Genomic DNA, 27739 nt, shown 5'->3' with positions numbered 1-27739 from the left:
CATTTCATATAATGTTTGCTGATGGTTTTAGGAGATAGTGCTTATTATTTTAAAGAAAGATACACTTATTCCTATTCTCTCTAGAATGTTTAAATTTTTTTCCCCAGGGCAATGAGAGTTAACTGACTTGTCCAGGGTGTACACAGCTGTTAAGTGTCAAGTCTGATGCTGGATTGAATTCAGTGCTCGCTGACTCCAGGGCCAGTTCTCTATTCACTTCACCACGTAGCTGCCCCTGAATTTCTTTATCCAAATGAGTGCATGTATTATTGCCTCTTTGAACCTATATAATGAAAGGTTAAAACAATGTTCACCCCTCCCTTCTTTCCCTCTATTGTAATAGGTTTTTTTTCACCGTCATTATGAAGTAATTAACCACATTCCATCCTCCACCCCTTTCCTCTTCTTGTCCCTATACTCCATTTTTTCATTCCTGAATTTTCTTTATATCGATTACAATCAATGACAATTTATAGCTATAATCTCTATGTATACTCCTATCTGTGCAAATAAAGATATAGTTATCGAGAGTTAAAAGTATTATCTCCTCTGTAAGAGCTATAAACAGTTTAACCTCATTAAATTATTTTTTCTTGTTTTACCTTTTTATACTTCTCTTGAGTTTTGTATTTGAAGATCAAATTTTCTGTTCAGTTCTGGTCTTTTCATCAGGAAATATTAGAAGTCCCTTCTCTCTCTCTCTCTCTCTCTCTCTCTCTCTCTCTCTCTCTCTCTCTCTCTCTCTCTCTCATAGCTGGGCAATGAAGGTTAATTGACTTTCCCAGGGTTACACAGCTCGTAAGTGTCAAGTGTCTGAGGCCAGATTTGCATTTAGGTTCTCCTGAATCCAGGGCCAATGCTTTATGCACTGTGCCACCTACCCCCCATTTTCTGGAATATCCATCTTTTCCCCTGAAAGTTAACACTTAGTTTTGCTGGGTAGTTGATTCTTAGTTGTAATCAAAGCTCCTTTGCCTTCTGGAATATCATATTCCAAGGCTTGTGATCCTTTAATTTTGACACAGCCGGGTCCTATGTCATCCTCACTCTGTCTGCATGATATTTAAATTATTTCTTTCTGGCTGCTTGCAGTAGTTTCTCTTTCACTTGATAATTCTGGAATTCAGCTATAGTATTGCTTAGGGGGAGGTTTCCTTATAGGTCTCTTTGAAGATATTATCTATGAATTCATTTGATAGCAATTTTATTCCTTTGATTCTATAGTATCAGGGAAGTTCGCCTCTGATAATTCCTGGTGTGGGGACCAATTTTTATTGGGGAGTGTTAGCTAAGCAGCTCACCACAATATTGGGGCAAGGAAGTAGACGGGCAAGCCCCCCGTCAAAACAGAACAGGATATATTTTAACAAGAATGAACTTAAAAAAAAAAACACAAACAGGATCAGTAGGTTCAGAGGGAAAGGAAATAAATATGCAGAATGGAATTATACAACCTGAAATATACCAACACACCCAGGAATCAGCTTAGAAGACACAGCAGAGCTCCTGTCACCTTCCAGCTTCCAGCTAGAATGCTGGAAAGAAAAAAAAAAAAACTTCCTTCCTCCCTGCACAGCTCCCAGCCAATTGGATGGACTCTCTGACAGTCACATGGCTGCCCTCACTAGGCTTCCAATCAATATAATTTGTGCAGCCCCATGTAGGCATTGGTGAGTGGTGATGACGTGAGGTGCCAGCACCATGGCAACAGCTACAACCAGTGGGTTGAGCACCGTGCGGTTTGTGGAGCCCCAGGCCAGTACATGCCAAGGCATAAAAACCTCAAATAACAACTAATTCTTTACACTGGAATATGGTGTCTAGACTCTTTTTCTGAACATGCCTTTCAGGTAATCCAAGAATTCTCAAATTATCTCTCCTGTATCTATTTTCCAGCTCAGCTGTCTTTCTGATGAGGTTATTTCAAATTTTCTTCTATTTTTTTTTCATTCCTTTGATTCTGTTTGACTGATTCTTGGTGTCTCACAGAATCATTTGCTTGTATCTCCCCAATTCTAAATGTTAAGGCATTATTTTCTTCAGTAAACTTTTTTACCTCCTTTTCCATTTGACCATTTTTCCCCATTTGCCCAATTGTATTTTTTAAGGAATTGTTTTCTTCAGTTAATTTTCATGCTTGCTTTTATAAGCTATTAGCTTTTTCATAGTTTTCTTGCATAACTCTAATTTCTTTTCCCATTTTTTTCTTCTACCTTTCTCATTTGATTTTTTAAATCCTTTTTGAGATCTTCCAAGAAGGCCTTTTCATCTTGAGAGTAATTCATCTTCCCCCCTGAGACTTCACATGATGACATTTTGACAGTATTGTCCTCATTTGAATTTGTGTTTTGGTCGTCCCTGTCAACACAGAAACTCTCAATGGCATGTTGTGGCTTATCTTTTTTTTTTTTTTTTTTTTTAGTGAGGCAATTGGGGTTAAGTGACTTGCCCAGGGTCACACAGCTAGTAAGTGTTAAGAGTCTAAGGCAAGATTTGAACTCAGGTCCTGCTGACTCCAGGGCTGGTGCTCTATCCACTGTGCCACCTAGCTGCCCCTCATGGCTTATCTTTACTTTTTTTTTTTTGAGATATTTTATTTTTTCCGTTACATGTAAAGATAGTTCTAAACTTTTGTTTATACATGCTTTACAATTTCAGATTTTTCTCCCTCCCTCCCCTCGCTCCCCCCTCCCCTAGACAGCAGGTAATCTGATATAGGTTATATCTATATGTCTCTATACATATACATATAGATATATAGATATATAGATATATACACACACACATATATATACACATAATAACATTAATCCTATTTCTGCATTAATCCTGTTACAAGAGAAAGAATCAGAGCAGTGATGCAAAACCTCAAAATAGAAAAAAAAAACAACAGCACCCAAAACAAAAGAAATAATATGGTTCAATCAGCATCTATACTCCACAGTTCTTTCTTTCTTTTTTTTTTCTTGGATTTGGAGATCCTCTTCTATCATGAGTTCCCTGGAACTCTTCTGTGCCATTGCATTGGTGAGAAGAATATAGTCCATCACAGTAGGTCAACACTCAATGTTGATGAAACTGTGTACAATGTTCTTCTGGTTCTGCTCATCTCACTCATCATCAGCTCACGTAAGACCCTCCAGGTTTCTCTGAACTCTTCCTGCTCATCATTTCTTACAGCACAATAGTATTCCATTGTATTCATATACCACAACTTGTCCAGCCATTCCCCAATTGATGGGCACCCCCTCAACTTCCAATTCCTTGCTACAACGTAAAGAGCAGCTATAAATATTTTTGTACATGTGGGTCCCTTTCCCCCTTCCATGATTTCTTTGGGCAAAAGACCTAAAAGTGGGATTGCTGGGTCAAAGGGTATGCACAGCTTTATCGCCCTTTGGGCATAATTCCAAATTGCTCTCCAGAATGGTTGGAACAGCTCACAGCTCCACCAACAATGCATTAGTGTTCCAATTTTCCCACAGCCTCTCCAACATTTATTATCTTCCTTTTTTCTCACTTTAGCCAATCTGATAGGTGTCAGGTGGTACCTCAGAGTTGTTTTTATTTGCATCTCTCTAATCATTAGAGATTTAGAGCATTTTTTCATATGGGAATAGATAGCTTTGGTTTCTTCATCAGAAAACTGCCTGTTCATATCCTTTGACCATTTCTCAATTGGGGAATGACTTGGATTCTTATAAATTTGATTTAATTCGCTATATATTTTAGAGATGAGGCCTTTATCAGAAGCACTGGCCTCAAAAATTGTTTCCCAGCTTTCTGCCTCCCTTCCAATTTTGGATGCATTGCTTCTGTTTGTACAAAATTTTTAAAATTGAATATAATCAAAATCATCCACTTTGCATTTTATAATATACTCTATCTCATGTTTGGTCAAAAACTGTTCTCCTTTCCAAAGATCTGATAGGTACACTATTCCTTTCTCTCCTAATTTACCTATGGTATCACCTCTTATGTCTAAATCATGTATCCATTTTGACCTTATTTTAGTATAAGGTGTAAGATGTTGGTCTAAGCCTAATTTCTGCGATACTATCTTCCAGTTCTCCCAGCAGTTTTTGTCAAATACTGAGTTCCTATCCCAGAAGCTGGAGTCTTTGGGTTTATCAAACACTACATTACTAGTGTCATTTACTACTGCATTTCCTGAGCCTAGCCTATTCCATTGATCTACCACTCTATTTTTTAGTCAGTACCAGATAGTTTTGATGACTGCCGCTTTATAGTAAAGCTCCAGGTTTGGTACCGCTAACCCACATTCCTGTGAATTTTTTTTCATTATTTCCCTGGATATTCTTGATTTTTTGTTTTTCCAGATGAATTTTGTTATTATTTTTTCTAGCTGTATAAAATAATTTTTAGGTAGCCTGATTGGTATGGCACTGAATAAGTAAATTAATTTAGGCAGTATTGTCATTTTTACTATATTAGCTCTGCCTATCCATGAGCAATTGATATCGTTCCAATTATTTAGATCTGATTTGATTTGTGTGAAGAGTGTTTGTAGTTGTGTTCATAGAGTTCCTGGGTTTGTCTTGGCAAGTAGACTCCCAAGTATTTTATATTACCTACCGTTACTTTAAATGGAATTTCTCTTTCTATCTCTTGCTGCTGGACTTTGTTGGTCATGTATAGAAATGCTGATGATTTATGTGGATTTATTTTATATCCTGCTACTTTGCTAAAGTTGTTAATTGTTTCAAGTAATTTTTGAGTTGATTCTCTAGGATTCCTTAAGTATACCATCATATCATCTGCAAAGAGTGATAGTTTTGTTTCCTCCTTGCCTATTCTAATTCCTTTAATTCCTTTCTCTTCTCTGATTGCTAAAGCTAACATTTCTAGAACAATATTAAATAATAGGGGTGATAATGGACATCCCTGTTTCACCCCTGATCTTATTGGGAAGGCCTCTAATTTATATCCATTGCATATAATACTTGCTGATGGCTTTAGGTAGATACTGTTTATTATTCTAAGGAAAGCTCCCCCTATTCCTAAACTCTCTAGTGTTTTTATTAGGAATGGGTGCTGTACTTTGTCAAAAGCTTTCTCTGCATCTATTGAGATAATCATATGATTTTGGTTGGTATTCTTATTGATGTGGTTGATTATGTTAATAGTTTTCCTAATGTTGAACCAGCCCTGCATTCCTGGTATAAATCCCACCTGGTCATAGTGTATTACCCTGGTGATCACTTGCTGTAATCTCCTTGCTAATATCTTATTTAAGATTTTAGCATCAATATTCATTAGGGAAATTGGTCTATAATTTTCTTTCTCTGTTTTTGCTTTGCCTGGTTTTGGTATCACCACCATATTTGTGTCATAAAACAAATTTGGTAGAACTCCTTCTTCACCTATTTTTCCAAATAATTTGTATAATATTGGAATTAATTGTTCTTTAAATGTTTGGTAAAATTCCCCCCCCAAACCCATCTGGCCCTGGGGATTTTTTCTTAGGGAGTTCATTAATAGCTTGATCAATTTCTTTTTCTAATATGGGTTTATTTAAGGATTTTATTTCCTCTTCAGTTAACCTGGGCAGTTTGTATTTTTGTAAATATTCATCCATTTCATTTAGATTGTCAAATTTATTGGCATACAGTTGGGCAAAATATTTCCTAATTATTGCTTTAATTTCCACTTCATTGGTGGTAACATCACCCTTTTCATTTTTGATACTGGTAATTTGGTTTTCTTCTTTCTTTTTTTTAATCAAATTAACCAATATTTTATCTATTTTATTGGTTTTTTCATAAAACCAGCTCTTAGTTTTATTGATTAATTCTATAGTTTTTTTGCTTTCAATCTTATTAATTTCTCCTTTAATTTTCAGGATCTCTAATTTAGTGTCTAATTGGGGATTTCTAATTTGTTCTTTTTCTAGCTTTTTAAGTTGCATGCCCAATTCATTAATCTCCTCTTTCTCTTTCTTATTCATGTAAGCATTTAGAGCTATAAATTTTCCCCTAAGCACTGCTTTGGTTGCATCCCATAGATTTTGGTATGTTGTCTCATTATTGTCATTCTCTTGGATAAAGTTATTGATTGTTTCTATGATTTCTTGTTTGGCCCATTCATTCTTTAGAATGAAATTATTTAGTTTCCAATTGATTTTCATTCTACTTTTCCCTGGCTCTTTCTTACATGTAATTTTTATTGCATCATGATCTGAGAAGGATGCATTTACTATTTCTGCCTTTCTACATTTGACTATGATGTTTTTGTGCCCTAATACATGGTCAATTTTTGAAAATGTGCCATGTACTGCTGAGAAAAAGGTATATTCCTTTCTATCCCCATTCAATTTTCTCCAGACATCTATCATGTCTAACTTTTCTAGTAATCTATTCACCTCTTTCACTTCTTTCTTATTTATTTTTTGGCTAGATTTATCTAATTCTGAGAAGGGGAGATTCAGATCCCCCACTAGTATAGTATTACTATCTAATTCCTCTTGTAACTCATTTAACTTCTCCTCTAAGAACTTGGATGCTATACCACTTGGCGCATACATATTCAATATTGATATTACTTCATTATCTTTAGTACCTTTAAGTAAGATGTAATTTCCTTCCTTATCTCTTTTAATGAGATCTATTTTTGCCTGCACTTTGTCTGAGATAAGGATTCCTACCCCTGCCTTTTTTACTTTAGCTGAGGCATAATATATTCTGCTCCAGCCTTTTACCTTTACTCTGTGTGTATCTCTCTGCTTCAAATGTGTTTCTTGTAAACAGCATATTGTAGGGTTCTGGTTTTTAATCCACTCTGCAATTTGCTTCCGTTTTATAGCAGAGTTCATCCCATTCACATTCACAGTTATTATTACTGACTGTCTATTCCCCTCCATGCTATTTAACCCCTTTGTACTTTTCCCCCCTTCTTTCACCCTATTCCTCCTCACCGACGTTTTACTTCTTACCCCTGCCTCCCCCAATCTGCCCTCCCTTTTTATCACCCCCCTCTCTTTTCTTTACCCTTTTCTCCCTTGCTTTTGTCCTCCCTTCTATCAGTCCCCCCCCTTTCCCTTCCCCTTTTGTTTCCCTAAAGAATGAGTTAAGTTTCTTTATCCCAATGAACGTATATGTTATTCCCTCTTTGAATCAAATCTAATGAGAATAGGGTTGAAACCATGTTCCCCCCTCCTTTCTTTCGCTCTATTATTATAGGTTTTTTTCCACCTCTTCATATGATATAATTCATCCCATTCCACCTCCCCTTTCATCTCCTCCCCATAGACTCCCTTTTTATCCCCTTAATTCTTTTGTATCATCACATCAAAGACAATTTATATTTATACCCTCTATATAAAGTCCTTCTCCCTGCCCAAATACATTTACAATTCTTAAGAGTTATGAGAATTATCTTCCTGTGTAGGGATATAAACAGTTTAACCTAATAGGGTAACTTTTTTTTTTTTCCCCTCTGTTTACCTTTTTAAACTTCTCTTGAGTCTTGTATGTTGAGATCGAATTTTCTATTCAGTTCTGGTCTTTTCACCAGGAAAGATTGAAAGTCCCCAATGTCATTAAATGTCCATCTTTTCCCCTGAAAGAAAATGCACATTTTTGCTGGTAATAGATTCTCGGCTGCAATCCAAACTCTTTTGCCTTCCGGGATATCCTATTCCAAGCCTTGCGGTCCTTTAATGTTGAAGCTGCCAGGTCCTGAGCAATCCTGACTGTGGCTCCATGATATTTAAATTGCTTCTTTCTGGCTGCTTGGAGTATTTTCTCCTTCACCTGATAATTCTGGAATTTGGCTACAATATTCCTTGGAGTTTTCCTTTTGGGGTCTCTTTCCGGAGGTGATCGATGGATTCTTTCAATGATGATTTTATCCTCTCATTCTATGATATCAGGGCAGTTCTCCTTAATAATTTCCTGGAATATGGTATCTAGATTCTTTTTCTGGTCATGGCTTTCAGGCAGTCCAATGATTCTCAAATTGTCTCTCCTCGATCTGTTTTCCAGATCAGTTGTCTTTCCAATGAGGTATTTCACATTTTCTTCTATTTTTTCATTTTTTTTATTCTGCTTGACTGATTCTTGGTGTCTCATGGATTCCTTATCTTCCAACTGTCCCACTTTAATTTTTAAGGCATTGTTTTCTTCAGTGAGATTATGTACCTTTTTTTCCATTTGGCTAAGTGAATTTTTTAAGGTATTGTTTTCTTCAGTGAGATTATGTTGCTTTTTTTTCCATTTGGCCAAATGAATTTTTTAAGGCTTTGTTTTCTTCAGCTTCCTTTTCTAAGCTGCTGATTCTTTTTTCATAGTTTTTTTGTTTTGCTTTCATTTCTCTCCCCATTTTTTCTTCTACCTCTTGCAATTGATTTTTAAAATCCTTTTTGAGCTCTTCCAGGAAGGCTTTTTGTTCTTGCAACCAATTCACCTTCCCTTGTGAGGCTTCAGATGTAGACAATTTGAGGCTATTGTCCTCATCTGAGTTTGTGTTGGCTTCTTCCCTATTGATACAGAAGCTCTCAATGGAGAGGGCTCTTTTTTGCTTGTTACTCATTATTGCAGCTTATTTATTTATTCTTTAAGTTGAGGTCTGCTCTGAGGGCACCAGGGTCCCTGTTTTGGGCTTCTTGTGCAGGTGTATAGGTGCTGTGTGACCGGGCTTTTTACTCTGAGGCCTTTATGGTGTGTGGAGATCCCCCGCCCTGCACTTCCTGTCTGATTGTGCTCGGCCAGCCAGGCGCCAGACCCCGGCGTCTGATCCCGCCGTTCGTGGCCCTCTCGACCGGTGCAGGTAGGTTTTTTCACTGTCCTTCTTGGCCACCAGATTTTTGAACCAGGTTCCAGGAGCCTCAGTTGTTAGGCTGTGGCCCGCAGCTCCTGCTGACTTGCCCCGACCCCCTCAGCGCTGGGTTGCTGCCCTGCGCTGGGCCTCCCTTTTGCCCGAGTCAGACCGACCTTTTCCTGAAGTCTTCTAAATTATCTCTGGTTGGAGGACTGTGTCTCTCTGTCTCTTTGCAGGTTCTGTAGTTTCAGAATCCGTCCAGAGGCTTGATTTAATGTTCGTTTTGAGGGAACAGAAGGAGAGCTCAGGCAGCTTGCTGCTTCCTCTCCGCCATCTTGGCTCCGCCTCGCTTATCTTTACTTTTAAAGTTGAGGTATTCTCCTGGGGCACAGCTGCCACTGTTGTAAGTTTCTTGCTCTGAAGTATAGGGGCCTGGTCACTGCATTTCTGCTATGAGGCCTCTGTGGCTTGTGGATTCCTGGCCACCCTAGACCTGCTTCTTGTACTGGGATGGCTTGGTCTTGTTGAACCTGTCCTGGGGGTGGTTCTTTAGCTACTAGTTTGCCCTCTCATCTAGAGCTGGCGGGTCTTACAACTGGCTTGCTGTGCCACTAAGCTGCTAAGCAAGGACCAAGGGGCCTCAGTTACTGATCTTTGCTGTGGCCAAGAGTCTCCTGCTAACTTCCCCAGACCCCCTCCATGCTGTGTTGTGCTGACCTGTGCTGAGCTGTACTGCACTCCCCTTTTGTCCAAGTGATATCGACCTTTCCTGAAGTCTTCTAAATTTTCTCAGGTTGGAAGGTGGTGTCTCTCTGTCTTTTTGTTGGTTCTGAAGTTTCAGAATCCATTTAGAGGCTTGATTTAATGTTGTTTTTGTGGGAAACTCAAGAGACCTCAGGCAAATTCCTCATTTCTCTCTGCCATCTTCCATTCTACTTCTTTAAAATATAATTTAAGGTCTGCTAATATTACACTGCATTTGTTCATTCATTTTTTATTCTATTTCCAAAAAAAAGAAAATACCATTTTTGTAAATCCTCTAAAAACCATCAGAGAAATGAAGAGGAATACAGGGAGAAATGTAGGTGACATAACACCAAAATAATTCAGTAGATTTTTAAAAGATAAGTATCAAATTATCTTCAAATTGCTTCACCAACTGAATTAATCTAGCCTAGAGTTTGACTATATTTTCTAGATGGGGAAAGTGAGGTTTAGAAATATGAATTGATTTGCCCTTAGTTTAAAAAATAAACATTACTGTTATCAATTTAGTATAATGCTTATACTTTAGTTTTTAGATGAGGCCTTATCTGTATTCCAAATCAAAGGTAATTTAAGTCCTATACATGTTAGTAATAATGAAGCAAAGAAAATATTGGTCTGTTAAAGACTTTCTGATATTGAAACTATCATTGGATATATTTAAGCTATTGTTTATTTTTTAGCGGTCTTGTCCCTGAAAATCAAGCCTGATTTGAGATTCTTAAGTCTAATATTAAACACAATACATGGTATACATGTTTATAGAAATTTCTTTTCTGTAAGATCACATGCTTCTGTGTCTCAAATGTTAGCATTCATTCCCTGAGAACAAGAGAAAACATAATTCTGCATAGAAATGTCTCCTCCACTATAACTTCTATGATTGTCCAGCTAGACAGGCTTCAAAAGCTCCTAATTTTTCCTGAGCTAGAGGCCTTACATAGCAACTAAATAACAGAAGAAACATATATATGGAATTTCAGAGCTCACTTTGAATTTCTTTGCCTCAGTAGGCCCAATTTAAGCTCTTAATCTCATTTATGTGTTTTTTGTTGCATGATACTGCTTACAGTCAGGGTTGAATTTGGCAAACCCTCAGGGTGATAAATTGACCATACAGTCAATATAAGCTACCTATTACTCAATATATTTGATCTATGCAATAATTGTAAATCAGTTCATGAATATTCAATCAATGCACTAGAGCAGTATAATATCAATCACATGCTTTTTAACTTGGCACCACACGCTTTTTTTTTCTTTAACAAGAAATAATATATGATATACTTTCTAATTCCTGGAACTTCTTATCATGGTGGGGAAAAACACAGTCCAAAATTTAAGGAATTTATAGGTGAAAACAGAAGAAAGCAAATGTGAGTCAAATGGTGGGATAATTGAAACATGCAGAAGGTCATTTAGTAAAATTTGTATATGAATATAAAAGACAATTGTATTGTAATGGAATTTATTAATTTGATCATTGACAATGCTATGCTAAGGTTTAGTAAAAATACAGCAATTCAAACAGTTAAAGAAGAGAATCCAGCTTTCCAGACCAGAGTCCAGAATCCAGTTTCCTCCTGATGACATCTTACCACTTCAAGAAGACAAGAGAACTCAGAGACTTTATATGTTTTGTTAGTTTTTACTATCTCCTTTCTGTTATAATATACACTATCTGTAACATGTACTCTCTGCAGAGGCTCTCCCTTTGCAAGACTAATGTCAAAGTGTTGGTTCATGAGGACAAAAAAATCGCCCCTCTGGACAAAACTTTCCTCTCTTCCTTTTCTATATTGTTGTTCACATATTATTAGTTAGCAATAGTTATTATATTCTTTTTACTGTTCCGTCAAGGAAATATTTTGTTTCTTGAGGAACAAAAGGGGGGAATGTGGTAAAAAAGTTTTAACAGTCGGTTAGATAATGGAGAGACGCCAGTTTTTTTTAGGACCACCCTTTTGGGGAGGAGACCAACAGCATGAGCTACGCACACCAGTCCGCCTGCGATGCAGGCCAGATTGCCTGCTGAGCACTCCTGCTCCGGCAGGAAAAAAAGCCCCACTTCCATTCTGTCCTTGCCTTTTAAGCTCATATCCCGGAAGTCGAGTGCTCAGCAGGCAATCTGGCCTGTGTCGCAGGTGGACTGGTGTGCGTAGCTCATGCTGTTGGTCTCCTCCCCAAAAGGGTGGTCCTAAAAAAAAACTGGCATCTCTCCATTATCTAACTGACTGTTAAAACTTTTTACCATAGTATCATTGCATTTTACCTATGGTAAATAGAGATTTGCTATTGGTTATCAAGTGTTGGATGTTCTATAATAAGGCATACTACCAATTGTTCTTTCTTTTTATGCAGACCATGACAACTCATCTTGATTCTAATTTGCTGTGGGATGCCATGGTTTTCTATGGTATTTCCCTTCCTCTTGACTTAAATGTTTTGGTTTTTATTAAAGCATTAATATACTTAGAGCATCTAATGAAATTAATAGATATTGCTAACAGTCTATTGTCAGATGCATCATAGCATCCTACTTTTCTAATGTAGAAGTTTCATATTTGATGGTTGAATCAGGAAATCATTATTATTGAATAAAAGAATCTCAGATTTGAATGGGATCTTAAAAATGATATGTATATTCTATGTGATCCCCATGCTTTCTGTTTCAGTGTATAGTGAAGTGAAAATAAAGTAGGATGATGTGAACAAAGCATATCCCATCTTCATATGGTCCCATGACCTTGATTTTCACTAATTGTAGGTGACATTGCTAGTTGTAGTTTAACACAAATAAAATCTGTGGCTGTTCCCATATGAATGGGCAGATTTTTGTCATATGAGTAGAGAAGACAGAGGAAATTTTACGTTATTCAACATTTCATACGAAAAACAAAACTTATACATGTATAATCAAGATATCTGATAAATAAATAAATGCTGTATTCTTTAAAGCAGGAGTGCTTCAAATAAGCAATTGGCAAACATGTTATAATATTTTTCTGGCTTTTTGAATAACAATACTCAAACTAAATATTTACTGGATCTATCACCTTGCTTATATACCTTGAGGCTCATGGGGTCTGCTCTCACCAAGTTCCAGGGCCAAGAAAGCTCATGATTGTGTAAGCTCCCTGTGGGCAGGACAAGAACCTGCCCTTACACATTGCTCAAAGCTTATATGAAGCACTCCTACATTTGAAGCACTATTACTGAATAAAAGAATCTTGGATTTGAATGGGATCTGCTATTTAAAGGAATACACACTGCTCTGTACCACCCTCAAATCCAGTGAAGCAGTAGATTTGAATGGATTTGAGGGTGGTCCAGAGCAGTGCATGCTGATGTTAGAGTACAGAGCCCTCCAAGAGGGGGAAAAAAAAAACCCTTTAGATGGGCATGGTTTTAATCCCTCTTCACAGTCCAAGGTCCCACTTAGCTGACTCTGGGCCAGGCAGTTTGGCTCTCCAGTGAGGGGGTCTCTGACAGTCCCAAAATCTCATTTTTTTCTCACAGAAGCAAAAGAGTAACATACAGAATTACAGAAACAGAAAACATGAAAATACCCCATTACTCTCATCCTCTCTGTAGAAGAGAAAGACAGATTTGCAATACTGCTGAAGGGTTGGTATACAGTCACTTCAGGCCTTGCAGTGTCCAGATTTCTTGGCCAGAGAGGCATAGCATTCGTTTGTCCTTCACCTATAGCATATTCCTGTTGATTGTCTTATTCTCCTTTAAGAAGCACTTCTTCCTTTGGTCTGCTCATGAGCAAATCCAGAATTTGGGGAAGTTCCCACATACAAGATTATCACCAAGTCTTGATTTGACCAAGTGTCAGGAATGCTAGCCATCTACCTGTTCCCATAAAATGAAATAGGCAGAAAACAGTCACAGATTTGAGATCCTACCTCAAAAATAGCCTGGCCATGAGGCAGCTAGGTGGTGCAGGGGGAAAAAGGACCAGCTTGATTTCAGGAGGACCTGAGTTCAAATCTGGACTCAGACAACTTGGCACTTACTAGCTGTATGATCCTGGTCAAGTCCACTTAACCCTCATCCCCCACAAAAAACAAAACAAAAACAAAAGAAAATAGCTTGGTCACCACATGTCTCAGCTCCCATGGGTTTGGGGCTGAAAACTACAAATACTGGTTCCGTTTGATGGAAGTCCAAGGGAGAAAAAGCAAGAGTCCCAAAAGGAAATGATCCAAACAAGGCATCCTTCTGAGTGTCATGAACTGTACTAAACAATTTACAAATATACTACCAAGGGGAGAAGGGAAGAGGTAGTGCTCTGACAGGAGCATGTCCTCCTGACTTGGAGGAGTTTATTTTCCTAACTCGTTTTTAGCCTATCATCTTTGACATAACCCCCCTCATCTCAGTATTTATTATTGTCCTTGGAATATCATGTCCCTGATATAGAAGCCATAGTTCACGACCTAAACAAGAGCCCAGAGTAAATGTCTAAGACTATGAGAAGAGTCCCAATAAATAACTAAGGGGTTTTTATACTTACAAAAAAGAAATGAATATTTTGAGATTTCAAAGTGAAATGTAAATTATTAGATTATATTAGGGATTGTAAGGCTTTTTTCAATTTTTATAAAAGATTGCATCTAGTACTATAGCTTACACATAGTAGGTGTTTCATGCATGTTTGTTAAATTTAAATACAAAGTACCATTGTGAAAAAAGTGAAATTTCTGATTTCTTATACAAAATGTTGAAATAATTATTTTTTTAAACCATGATTAATAATTTTTGACCTGAACACAAAGACGAATGTAGCCTATATTTAAATGCATAGGTAACATTTTATCTTAACAATAAAAAAGACAATGCAATGCATTATATAACACAGGAAATACCCTATATGCATTTTGGACACAAAATGTTTGTACATCATTTATATTTTGATTACGCCCTAAGTATCAACAAGGTGCCGTGTTCATGAATAATGTAAAGGATCTAAAAGAATGGGCTTTTTACATTCTGTTCCTGAGTTCAGTTTTCAGTCCAGAATGATTTAACAATGTAAAACACATGTCACTGATGGAATATGATTAGAAATACACCGTGCTCTGACAGCTAACAATTATTCCTATGTGCATTTGGGTTGCAGTCATGAAGGCTATAGAAGGTACGTGAGGTAGCTCAAAAGCCTAAGCTTTATTCGTTTAAATAGCAGGCAGTGTTTGAAGTCCCATCTACCCATTAAAAATTAGGATTGAGGAAAGTAAAATATAACAACATAGCATCCATTGATCAATTAAGTAAACATTGAGAAAAATGCAATGACATTTCTAACTCACATAGAATATAATATTCTGCTGCCTGATGTTCAATTAATGAATTACAAATATCCCGTTTAAAATCTATGCCCACCACTATCTCAAGAAGAGAAGTTTATATATACACACATATATGTATACACACACACACACACACATATATATATATATATATATATATATATATATATATATACACCCATACATATATACATATGTAATCATGAAATTAATTAAAATAAAATATATATAAAACTATTTTATATATATATATATAAACTTTTATTGTAATTCATTGCATGATTACTCTTGATTTATGAAGAATGGTCTATCTCTTTGTTCTCCTATCCCCTTCTAAAAAATGTTTCTTCAGTATGTTAAAATCAATTTTAAAATAAATCACATTGTCACAACCTTTGTTGAATCTCATAGACTATAGTCCCAGTACAGGCCAAAATCTCAAACTGACAAATGCTTTGTGTTTGTTTCAACATTAGTAATTAGTTACTTTCAGTACAAATATTTATGTATTTTTTAAAGTTGTTTTCCAAGTCTGTATGCACTTAGAGTAGTATGGTAATGTATGTTTTATATCACCTCATTCATTGATTACTTTAAAGAAATGCCTCTTTCATGAGGTCACTAAGGCTGTACCTAGTTGGAATGAATCTACAATTTTGAATGGATTGACAAACTAATCAAAACAGCTTGAACTGATTGCAAACTAGTTATAACACAACTAGCAGGGTTTTAATTCTTTCTTAAATTTAGACAGCCTAAAATTCTACAACTATACAGAATCAATCACATGCATATATTTGTATATATGTTTACATATCATATAGACATATTAAAATATTTTTAATTTAAATAACATAAATATATTTTGACATCATAGATTGAATTTTTACTCCTTCCTCCTCCCCGTTTAGAACGTTAGGTTTGAAGTATTATTCAATCATCTGATTATGAAACTCTAGAGTACCAGATTTGCAATCATATGCATGATGAGTGTGAGTGAATCTTTGCTCTGTAAGTTATTGCCTGTGTACCCTGGAACAGGTACCTAATTCTCTCTGTACTTTAATTTTTCTCATCTTTAAAGTGAAAAGCTTGGACTAGAACTCTTAGGTTCCTTATTGTTCTAAATCCTATGATCTATTTATTTTCTAATATCTAGTTTTTCATTGTATTGGTAAAACATGGTGATAGATCTGAGCACAGTATTCTAGATATCATTGACTGATTGATTGATTGGTTGATTGATTGATTGATTTTTTTGCTGGACAATGAAGATTAAGTGACTTGCCCAGGGTCACACAACTAGTAAGTGTCAAGTGTCTGAGGCTGGATTTGAATTCAGGTCCTCCTGAACCCAGGGCTGATGCTTTATCCACTGTGCCACCTAGCTGTCCCCACTAGATATGATTTTTACAGAGTTGCACTGGTATTCATTGAAGATCATTGGGGTTATCACCAAACTCATTCTGGACATCTTGACTCTAAAAATATATTTCTTTTTGGCTGCAGCAATACACTTATAGTCTAGTCCAGAAGGCTTTTTTTTCCTCCACATGAATTGATATCTAGTCACCTCTCCCCTATCCTGTACTTCAGCTGTTGAAATATGAAATGTAGGACCTGACATTTATCCCCTTTAATTTTCATCTTATTATAGTCAATCATTTTAAGCTGTTGAGGTATTTTTAGATACTTATTCTGTCATTTAATATGTTAGCCACCCTACCCAGATTTGTGTCAGGAGCATATTTAATAAGCATACCATATATGCCTTTATCTGAGTTACTAACAATCCTTTTGAACAGAATCTGGCTAGAAAAAGAGCCTTATGCCATTATGCTGAAAAAACATTCCTTTATAGTGACAGAAATCTTTTAATTTTCCCTTTTTGGAACCAATATTTCTACCAGTTCCACATTTTTCTAACATCCCTATCATCGGTATAACTTTGTTCATGAGGAAATTATGGGAGATATTATCACATACCTTGCTGAAATATAAAATACTACTTTCAAAGTGAAGAATTTGCATTACATTCGGTTGCCATTCACTAATTTTTATTTCAAGGAAGGTTTTACCCCATTCCAGCTCTGTGAAGTTGAAAAATTTCACTGAAGGCGACCCTTCTGGCCTTCAGGAGAAAGAAAGTATACTGCTAGTAGAGGTTTTCCTCTTCCTGCTTGCAAGAGACTCTGCCTGTCTGCCATTCCATGTTGTGTCAGTCTCTTTGCTTGGTCAGTTCCTGATGGTAAAGAATAAAGAAAGATACCATTCCATCTTTGTCCAGGCACCTAACTCCTGGCCTGGCCTGTTCCTACTTGCTTAGGCAAAATGACATTCCATCAGGATCCTCTCCTGCTCTCCTGTCCTGCCTGGCCAGAGAGGACAGAAAACCATTCTATCATTTCCTTTCATTAGTCCCCTCACCTGAGTTGCCTGATACCCTGAGAAAACTATCCTAAAACCAAACCCCTAAGGATTTTGAAAAGCTACCTGAAATCATTCATCAGTGATTAATAAACTCTGATCCCATCAAACCTTCCTCAACATACACTTCCCATCCCAGTGGTTCTGAAGCCTTGGCTGTCATTATTAAAACCCTGTTATCTATCTTCCACTACTTACTCTTTTTTCCATTGCCCTCCAATGAACTGCCAAAAAGATTCATTGTAAACCTCCTCTCTCCTTCCAATACGCTTTCTGGAGTCCTTGTTCCTTTGGTAATAAAGTTGCTTTCTTCTTAAACCTTTTTTTCTTTTTCTTTTCTCATATAGCTCTCACTGAAACCTGACTCTACCAATGGTACAACTCCCTTAGCCATTCACTCTAGCATTAGTTACATTTTCACTTATTTGCATAATTCACCAGTTAAGATGGTGGACTTGCAAAATATGCTTTGCTTGGTTCTCCAGCTCTTCCTCACATGTTCGCAGCTCTTCTGTGTGTGTCTGCAGAGCCCAGCTGTTGCAGTCAACATGACTTTGGGAAATACAAAGATTCGGTTCCCAGCCCCCAATTTCTGAGCTACAGCTGTTATGCCACATCAGCAGTTCAAAGACATCAGCCTCTTGGACTACAAAGGAAAACATGTTGTTTTGTTCTTTTACCCCTTGGACTTCACCTTTGTGTGCCCCACGAAGATTATTGCATTCAGTGATCGAACTGAAGTATTTAAGAAACTCAACTGTCAAGCGATTGGTGCTTCTGTGCACTTACAGTTTTGTCACCTGGCTTGGGTCAACACAGTCAAGAAGAAGGGCGGACTGGGAGCCATGAACATCTCATTGATGTCTGACCCCAACCACACCATTTGTCAAGATTATGGGGTCTTGGGGGCAGCTAGGTGGCACAGTGGATAAAGCACCGGCTCTGGATTCAGAAGTACCTGAGTTCAAATCCAGCCTCAGACACTTGACACTTACTAGCTGTGTGACTGTGTGACCCTGGGCAAGTCACTTAACCCCCATTGTCCCACCAAAAAAAAAGATTATGGGGTCTTGAAGGAAGATGAGAGAATCTCATTCAAGGGTCTCTTCATCATTGATGATAAGGGCATTCTTCACCAGATCACCATCAATCACCTTCCTGTGGGCTGCTCTGTAGATGAAGCACTAAGGCTTGTCCAGGCCTTCTAGTTTACAGACAAGCATGGTGGAGCATGCACAGCTGGCAGAAGACCTGGGAGTGACACGATCAAGTCTGATGTTGAGGAGAGCAAAGAATATTTCTCCAAGCAGCACTGAGCCACTCTGCAGCCAAGGCTGTCCATGCCAGGGAGCCTGGGGCCTCAACTCTCTGCTGTCTGCAGATCCAGAATACACATCCTTGATCTTCCCCAAGCTTTCAACTGTAAGGCCTTCATAGAGGTAGCCAAGACTGAGAGGGGTAACTAGGCATGTCCTTCTCATAAGGCCTCATTCCTCCACACTCAGGGCAGCAGCCAACAGGCTGAGGTGCCTTAGGCCTGCTGGCTCACTCTCTCACTCTTAGCAACCAAGTGCTGTGTTAACAATGTTTGTACCTATCAGCCCTTTGGGCTCCAGCCCATCTGATGTTTTGTAACTCTATTAAACTTGTCCTAAGGGAAAAAAAATGGATGCTTTGCTCTTTATTGCTACTTCCAAGCTCACAATCTACCACCATCATTCAGTAAACTCTACTCCTTTAAGGTTTACTCAATTCATATTTCCACCCAATCAAAATTCTAATAGCTATGTTCTACTGACCTATGAATACACCACTTCTTTCCTCAATGAGTGGCTCATAGTTTTTTGTTTTTTTGTTTTTTTTTTTTTTTCCCTCTTCCTCAACCTGCCTTCATAGTAGGGGACTTCAACATACATATTGAAACTTCCTCAAATACCCTTTGCTTCCAGTTCTTCAACTTGTTCATTTCCCTAATTTTCCACCTCACCTCAGCTATACAGAGATTTTCATATACTTGATCTTGATGACACACAAATGTTCCATGTCCGTGTTTACTAACTTTGAAATTCCCTTATCTGTTCATAATCTGTTTTCATCTCACATCTCCCTCTGATTTACAACCCTGAAACCTCTTCATCCTCAATACAACTTCATCCTCACAATGACCTCTAATCCCTTGACCCCTTTGTTTCTTTCAAGTTATCTCTCTTGCACTAACTATATTCTGCTCCCTTACTGAATGAGCGCAACTCCTCACTGTCCTCATGCCTTTAATCCCTTGACCCCTTACTCTATCACTGACCTTACTTTGCTTACCCACAGCCCTGGATTTCTTCCACCATAACCTGATTCTATTCATTTTCACATGCTGCCAAATGAAGCTGGAGAAAATCATGAAACAATGTTGACTATTTATGTTATATAATAAAAATGGGCCCTCAGTGGATACATCAAGAAAATCCTTTTAGACCTCTAAAAGTTACTCACAATCCCACTCATCACAGCAGCTCTCCAAACCTTATCATCCCTTCCTACACTTATCATGGCTTCTCCCTCCCTCGAGTCTCTCAGCTGACAGCTTTGAATAATATTTCACTGAAAAAATGAAGCTTCCTCTTCTCCCCTCCCCAACTTGAATCTCTCAAATGCTTTGTTCCACTATCTTTGCCTATGCTACTGTCTCACAGAAAGACCTGACTCTTCTCCTTTCCAAGGTAAACCCCTCTACAATCACATACCTGTGGAATTTTTCCATCTCATCTTCTCCCTCAGATGCCCCCCTCTATCATCCCTCCACTGTCATTTATCTTCACTCTCTCCTTGTCTCCTGACTGCTTATCTATGGCCTAAAAACATGTCCATGTCTCCCTCACCACAAAAATACCCTCACTTAATCTATCAATTGCTAGTAACCATCAGCCCACATGTCTCTTTTCTTTTATGGCTACATGTCTTGAGAAAGCTGTCTATAGTTGATGGCTACATTTTCTTTTCTCTCACTTTCTTTTTAAATCTCTTCAGCTTGGTTTCTGACCTGAATTTCATTCAACCGACATTTCACTCTCCAAAATTATCATTGATCTTTTACTTGCTAAATTTAATGGCCTTTTCTCAGTCTTCATCTTTTTTTTTTTTGCTTCTCTGCAGCTTTTGACATTGCTGATCACCTTCCTGTTGATACTCTCTTCTTTCTAGCTCTCTGTGACACTCCTCTACCTTGATTCTCCTCTTACCTATCTGACCATTCCTTAGTCTTTGCTGGATATTCATCCAGATAACTGCTGCTAACCATAGATGCCCCCCAGGGCTCTGTTCTGGCTCCTCTTTTCTGTTTATATAAGTTTGCAATTTCATCAGCTTTATGAGATTAATTTCCATCTATGCTGATGATTCTCAGATCTAATTAAGCTATTCTAACTTTTATCCTGACCTATAATCTAGCATCTCCAACTACCTATTGGACATCTCAACTTAGACATGCCATTAACATGTCTGAAACTGAACTTAACCTCTTCATCCCAGGGAATCCTTTTTCCTTCCACTTACTGTTGAGTGTATGACCATCCTTTCAGTTACCTAGACTTACAATTTAGGTGTTGTCCTTGACTCAACCATTTCTCTTATTCCTCATTCCATTTGTTTCCATGGCCTGTTGATTTTACCTTCGCAACATTTATCAAATAAGTCTCCTCTTCTATGATACTTCTACTCCACTTATGAATGTTCTTATCACCTCATGCATAGCCTGTTGCAACAGCCTTCCAGTTTATCTCCCTTCCAGAAGTCTTTTCCCCACTCCAGTCATATTCAGTCAGCTATCACAGTGATTTCCTAAAACATACATCTAATCATGTCACTCCATCCCCACCCCCATTCTATGAAATCCAATGGCTCTCTATCACCTTCAGTACCATGTGTAAAATCCTTTATGTGATGTTTAAAATCCTTCATAAATTAACATCCTCTTACTTTTCTAGTCTAATGTATGTTATACACACATATGCACATACAAACACACACACTCACACCATATACTGCAATCTAATACCCTGCACCTCTTCCTGTTCCACATGAAGTACACTTTTCCTTGTTTGTCCTTCATTTCTTAAATTATTTTCTTCCTCATAGCTTTCTCTTGACTTTTGTGACTTCTTTCTAGTCCCAGCTAAAGTTATATCTTCTCAAAAAACTTCTCTGGATTTCTGCTTAATGCTAGTGCCTTCCCCTGTTGATTATCACCAATTTATCATATCTTTATATAATATTTATACATCTATGTCTAAGTACCTATCATCTATAATCTATATATCATTTCTTGGACATAGTTATTTGCGTGTTGTCTTCCTATTAGTCTCCAAACTCCTGTAGAGGAAGGTCTGACTTTTACTTTTTTTCCCTATTTCCAGTACTTAGCACTGTGACTAATTTTTTTTTATTTTAATATGTGTAATGTTTTCTCCTTGCAAATAATGTACTATCCATTGGGGGGGAAAGAACTACAATTGGTCTGATAGGACCTATCTTTGATGAAGTCATGCTATCTCATTAGGATTACTACTTTCCTATCTAACAGTCATTTTTCTTCTTGAATCCAAATTTCTTCCAATTCCTTTGTCGTGGTAATTTTTGTCCAATTTATTTTATTTAATGAATCCAGAATTTTAATAACTCATATTTATATGATTCCTTTAAATTTACAAAATGTTTTTTTTCACAAAAACCCTGTTAACTAGGTAGTCTAAATGTAATTATAGCTCTACTACCAACAAGAAAACTGAGGTTCAAAGAATAAAGTAAAGATAAAGATCACAAAGCAATCCATCAGATGGATGTCCTTATGACTTCAGAAGCATTAGCTTTAGTTCAAATAATAATATACAAAATGACTAAATTGTTATTGTGCTTTTCTCTTATTTTTTTTTGGTTGGTTAGCTTTTTTCATTTTTATTTATTTTGTTTTATTAAGGTTGTTTTGGGGGGTGAGCAAATCACAAAGTAGCTCATTAGAGTGGGAAGATTTTCCATTTCTTTCATTTTAAGGAGTACACACTGAAATTAAAATTTTCATTCTTGAAGTAGCATCAATGATTGTACTTGTTAAATCAGGTCTTAACATTTTATTATTTGTCCTTTAATCTTAAAGAGGACTGTGATGTCAAAGTAATGTCATGACTTGTAGTGAATTGGATTTAAGTGAGGGACAGCTGTGCAAAATCACCAACCTCACTCTCTTCTTCAAATCCATCTGGTTTTAGTGCAAGATATATATATATATATATATATATATACACACACACACATATATATGTACAAAATATATATATATGTACAAAATATATATATATGTACAAAATATATATATATATATATATATATATATATATATGGGTATGACTGGAGATGGCCCCAGATGGTTAAAGCTATTGGAATTAAGTGAGGCTTGCCCAGGGTCACACAGTTAGTAAGCATGAGGTGAGATTTGAACTCAGATCCTCCCAACTCCAGGGCCAGTACTCTCTATCCATTGTACCATCTAGCTGCCCCAAGGAACTAACATTTAACCACATAGTAATATATGTATAATGGAAGAAAAAGCCATTGGAAATACAAGAATTGTTCTAATAATTCTACTTTTCTTCCTAATGTTTGCTATGCTTCTATTATTTGCCTTTCTTAAGTTCAACTCAATGGAAAATAAAGATGAGTTTGCACTTTTCTTTGCCTAATTTGAATGTTTAATTTTAATGAATCACGCATTTCACACCAAACAATTTCTAAGATTATTTTCTTAAGAAGACTTTGGTTACATAACAATCATTTGCCTAATGTAGGACAATCCAAGAATTAATTCTTGCCTGGCAAAACATTAGCCACTATGTCATCTTTGTTTGTATACTTTCTATGTACAAATTTATTGTGTATATATGCACCAAAATTTCTATACACAATGCTGCGTATTGATTTAGATTATCCATATTAAAACAGGAAAGCTAACTGAGTTTTGGTATAGAAATTCTGGAGCCATTAACAAATGTCCTAATGTCAAGTATAGCTTCATTATTCTCATAAGACTGCCTGTCATCAAAACGTCAAATAAGGAAGAACTCTGGCCAGTGGTTAGTCAGGTTCAGTAAGAGTGGGATTTTGTTGTTGTTGTTGTTGTTGTTGTTGTTGTTGTTGGAAGGCAATATGATTCTGAGAACTCTGGTTATCTGGGTGTGTTTCCCTGTACCCTTGTATTTGTATCTTGAGCTGGTCCCTGTAAAGATCTTGTGTACTAGACTGTGCTGCAAGGTACATGAACCCTTGGATATAGAAAACACAAGTATTTAAGCAATAATCATGTCACAAATTGAGGAAAAACTACATTCATTAGCTTCCTACAATACTTTTCTCAAGTGTCTTAAAAGACTATGTCACTGCACTTTAAAATGCCATGATGATTATTCATATATTTAATACAGTTCATTGAAACTATACTACACTTTTTTTTTTTTTTTAGTGAGGCAATTTGGGTTAAGTGACTTGCCCAGGGTCACACAGCTAGAAAGTGTTAAGTGTCTGAGGCCGGATTTGAACTCAGGTACTCCTGACTCCAGGGCCGGTACTCTATCCACTGTGCCACCTAGCTGCCCCCTACACTTTCTTTTTTGATAACAAATTATTTACAGCAACTGTCACAACATGGAAGCCACAGAAATCTAAAAAAAAATTTAAAAAATAAATAAAAATATGACTGCCAATGACAAGTTGCAATTATAATACAAATCAATTAGTAAAAATCCATAGAAGTGAATGATGAAATAGTATTAGCAATATCTACTCATACAAAAGCAAGAAATAGTGCAGGGAAAAATGAAATTAACAAATTTTTTCACAATTAAGTCAGATTACCGTTATCACTTCAGTTAATTTCAAATGAGTGAAAAAATATTCAAATAACATAAAATAAATAAAAGTAAAATGTATCTTCATTCTTTCTCAAGTTTCTTCTTTTTTGTTGATGGCATAACTATCCTAACAGTTATACAGACTTTTGTTTTTTGTTTTGTTTTGTTTTGTTTTGTTTTGCAGGCAATGGGGGTTAAGTGACTTGCCCAGGGTTACACAGCTAGTAAGTGTCAAGTGTCTGAGGCCGGACTTGAACTCAGGTACTCCTGAATTCAGGGCCAGTGCTTTAACCACTGTGCCATCTAGCTGCCCCATTATACAGACTTTTAATGGTAAAATCATCTTTATTTAGTTATTTCCCTCAATGTTAACATATAATTATTTGAAAATACTATGAATTCTACATTAGCAATATTTATTTTTATCAATAATTATCTTTCAATTCTCAATGAAATTACCACAATAAAAATCAGAAATGGATAAAGGAAGAGGTATCAGAAGGGAAGATCATAATATCCTAAAGTACTTTTTAAAATGTGAACTATCACAACATGAAATTCCCCAAATTAAAAATAATGTTTTACCTAGCAAAACTTTGCTAAGTAGGTAGATATGATGGCCAATGAAGATCCTGAATTATAATACAAATGAATTAGTAAGATCCTACAAAAAGAGGATGATGCTCATATCACAGTGAGAAGTAGTGAAGGGGAAAATGAATTATCTCAAACTTTTGTTGTTGTTGTTTTGTTTTGTTTTGTTTTGGGGGGGGGTAATGAGGGTTAAGTGACTTACTGAGACTGGATTTGAAGTTATCCAAGCCCAGTGCTTTATCCACTGCATCAACTAGCTGCCCCCTCAAACTTTTTTGAAGTTAATCCAGATCACCCTTAATACTGAGTTAAAGATTAAAGGGGAAGAAAGAAAGCAAATACACACACACACACAAAAACCATTAAGATGTCTGTCATGCTTTCTTCTTTTTTTTACGACTGACAATGGAACTATTAATTTGGACACAAAGAAAACTAAGAAGGGAAGAACTCATATACACAAAGGAGATTCTATTCTGGAGTTGACATAATTGTGAGGAATTAGACATCATTTCCCAATCTTCTAAAAGAGAAGAAGATTTTTTTTTTTTGCGGGGCAATGGGGGTTAAGTGACTTGCCCAGGGTCACACAGCTAGTAAGTGTCAAGTGTCTGAGGCCGGCTTTGAACTCAGGTACTCCTGAATCCAGGGCCAGTGCTTTAACCACTGCGCCATCTAGCTGCCCCGAGAAGAAGATTTCAAAGGATTATGAAGAGTAATTGAGATTCCTACTAATTGAAAAACTACTAACATATACCTACTTTCTCATCTTTACCACATCTTAATGAGAATTGGTAACAAATATATCTAGGACATCCTTGATAAAAATATGAGAACAGAAAAACTTTCAGAAGTTACATTTTACTGGACTATATCTTTACAGTCACATAATGGACTTAACAATGCAAAGGATTCAAGATGCTGTTGTGCTTATTGTTTGATGGATATGAAGATAATAATTTCATGTGAGAACAACCTAACATTTCTCATGACTTAAAAAAACCACTTTTAATTAGAAGTTCCGTTTGGCTATGTTAAGATCATACAAGATTCCTAAATAAACAAGTATCATATAACAAGGAAATATCTGCTCACCAGAGGTGTTTCTCAAGTCAATGGAGGATATACAGATTTCAGAAGCAAGAGCAAGATCTTCTACATGGTTCTGTATGTAGATTTTATTTGTTCTGATGACATCAAGGCCCAGAAAACTGCAGAACCTCCAAGATCATATCTGAAATAACCACACATACACATACACACACACACACACACAAAGACACAGTAGATAATGAAGATCTTTTGTCCAGATTATGACATGCTCTTCTATAGAGCTGGTTGGTTTGTCTGTCTATGTATTTATCTACCTAACAATCAAATATATACTGTAAATAGACAATGAACTTGATCTAGAATTAAACAAAAATGAGGACATATACTAGATTTCCTTTGGAAAACTCACTACTTTTAATGCTATAAAAGCCTACATTTTTAAAATTTATATTGTTCTTATATTGTTATATGATTATAATAATAAAATATGCCAAAGAATCAAAACTGTGGATCACCTGAGGGGCAATGTACATAAGTGTAAGGAACCTTTGGCATATCACAAATGATGAATACATAAAGCAATATGAAAAATATCTCAAAGGAGATTTAGAAATGGAAAAGTCAAATAGTCATGTACTGAAACTGATGGATAACACACATATTGCATTAGTAACCATCAATATAAAGATATATAGGGCAGCTGGGTGGCACAGTGGATAAAGCACTGGCCCTGGATTCAGGAGGACATGAGTTCAAATCTGGCCTCAGACACTTACTACACTGGGCAAGTCACCTAACCCTCATTGCCTAAAAATAATAATATTATTATTAATAATAATGATGATAATACAAATAATAATGATATGAATGGAGATGGAGACAGAGACAGAGGTAGAGATAGAGATAGATAGAGATATAAAGGGAGTCTTCTTGGTCTTTGGTATATTTAAGGGAAGACATGAACAACAGTTCACATGATAGGAGGGCATGAGGGGTTTGCTATCCCCCCTCGGAGGAAGTAAACAGTGATGCGATCTTAGATTCATTGGAGAAATGTAGTATATGTTGCCAGTTCCTCTCCTTTGTGTTTATTTTAATTACCATTGTATCATAGTTATTTGTATATTGTATATTTCACTCACTTGAAGATATATAGATACAGTTGAGAAAGAAAGAGGTGTCCTTCACCTTTTGCAAAACACCATTTAATTTATTGCTATTATTGTTTAGTCATTTCAGTCACATCCAATTCCTTGTAACCTCTTTTGAGGGGAGGGGGTTTTCTTGGCAGAGATACTGGAGCACTTTGCCATTTCCTTCTACAGTTCATTTTACAGATGAGAAAAAGGAGGTAAACATTTATATTTATCTTTTAAATAAGTTAACAAAAATGTAAAATAGATCTAATTAGGAAGTAACACGTATGTATACTCACATGAATAATTATATACATGTATATGATCATCTAATGATATATATATATGCATACACATATTCAGGGAGAAATTACACAAAATTCAGATGAAAATATGCATATTTGTATATTATTAAAATATAATTTTTACACTATAATTAAATCCTTGCATTAATACTTAGTAGTTATGTGACATGGGGAATTTAATTTCCCTTTTGTGGTCATTAGTTTCCTGATCTATTCTTTTTTTTCCTTCAAAGACACACTAACTCTTGCAAATGCATAAGAAGATTAGTGTTTTATAATTAAAGAAATATTTGTATTTTAAAGATTGTCCAAAACAAAAGGGTATATTAACACAAAGGAAAAATACAGCAAAAATCAGCAAATTATGGGATATGGTCCATTTCTTATTCTGGCTATTTATTAAGAGTGGTTCATTTTTTAACCTTTAGATAGTTCAAGCCCTGTAAAAAATAAACTTTGGATCTCAAGAG

General features: G+C 36.4%; 1 protein-coding gene across 1 annotated transcript; it reads left to right on the top strand.

Annotated features, from left to right (window-relative positions):
• Positions 1–17899: 17899 nt before the first annotated feature.
• Positions 17900–18499, top strand: LOC122750743 (peroxiredoxin-1-like). The gene is made up of 2 exons (XM_043997552.1): positions 17900–18199; positions 18368–18499. The coding sequence occupies exons 1-2, from the start codon at positions 17900–17902 to the stop codon at positions 18497–18499; spliced, it is 432 nt and encodes a 143-aa protein (XP_043853487.1).
• Positions 18500–27739: the final 9240 nt, after the last annotated feature.

The sequence above is a fragment of the Dromiciops gliroides genome, chromosome 3, assembly GCF_019393635.1.
Source record: "Dromiciops gliroides isolate mDroGli1 chromosome 3, mDroGli1.pri, whole genome shotgun sequence".
Classification (NCBI taxonomy): Eukaryota; Metazoa; Chordata; class Mammalia; order Microbiotheria; family Microbiotheriidae; genus Dromiciops; species Dromiciops gliroides.
Note: the sequence above shows the minus strand (reverse complement) of the source record. Positions and strands in the feature narration are given on the sequence as shown.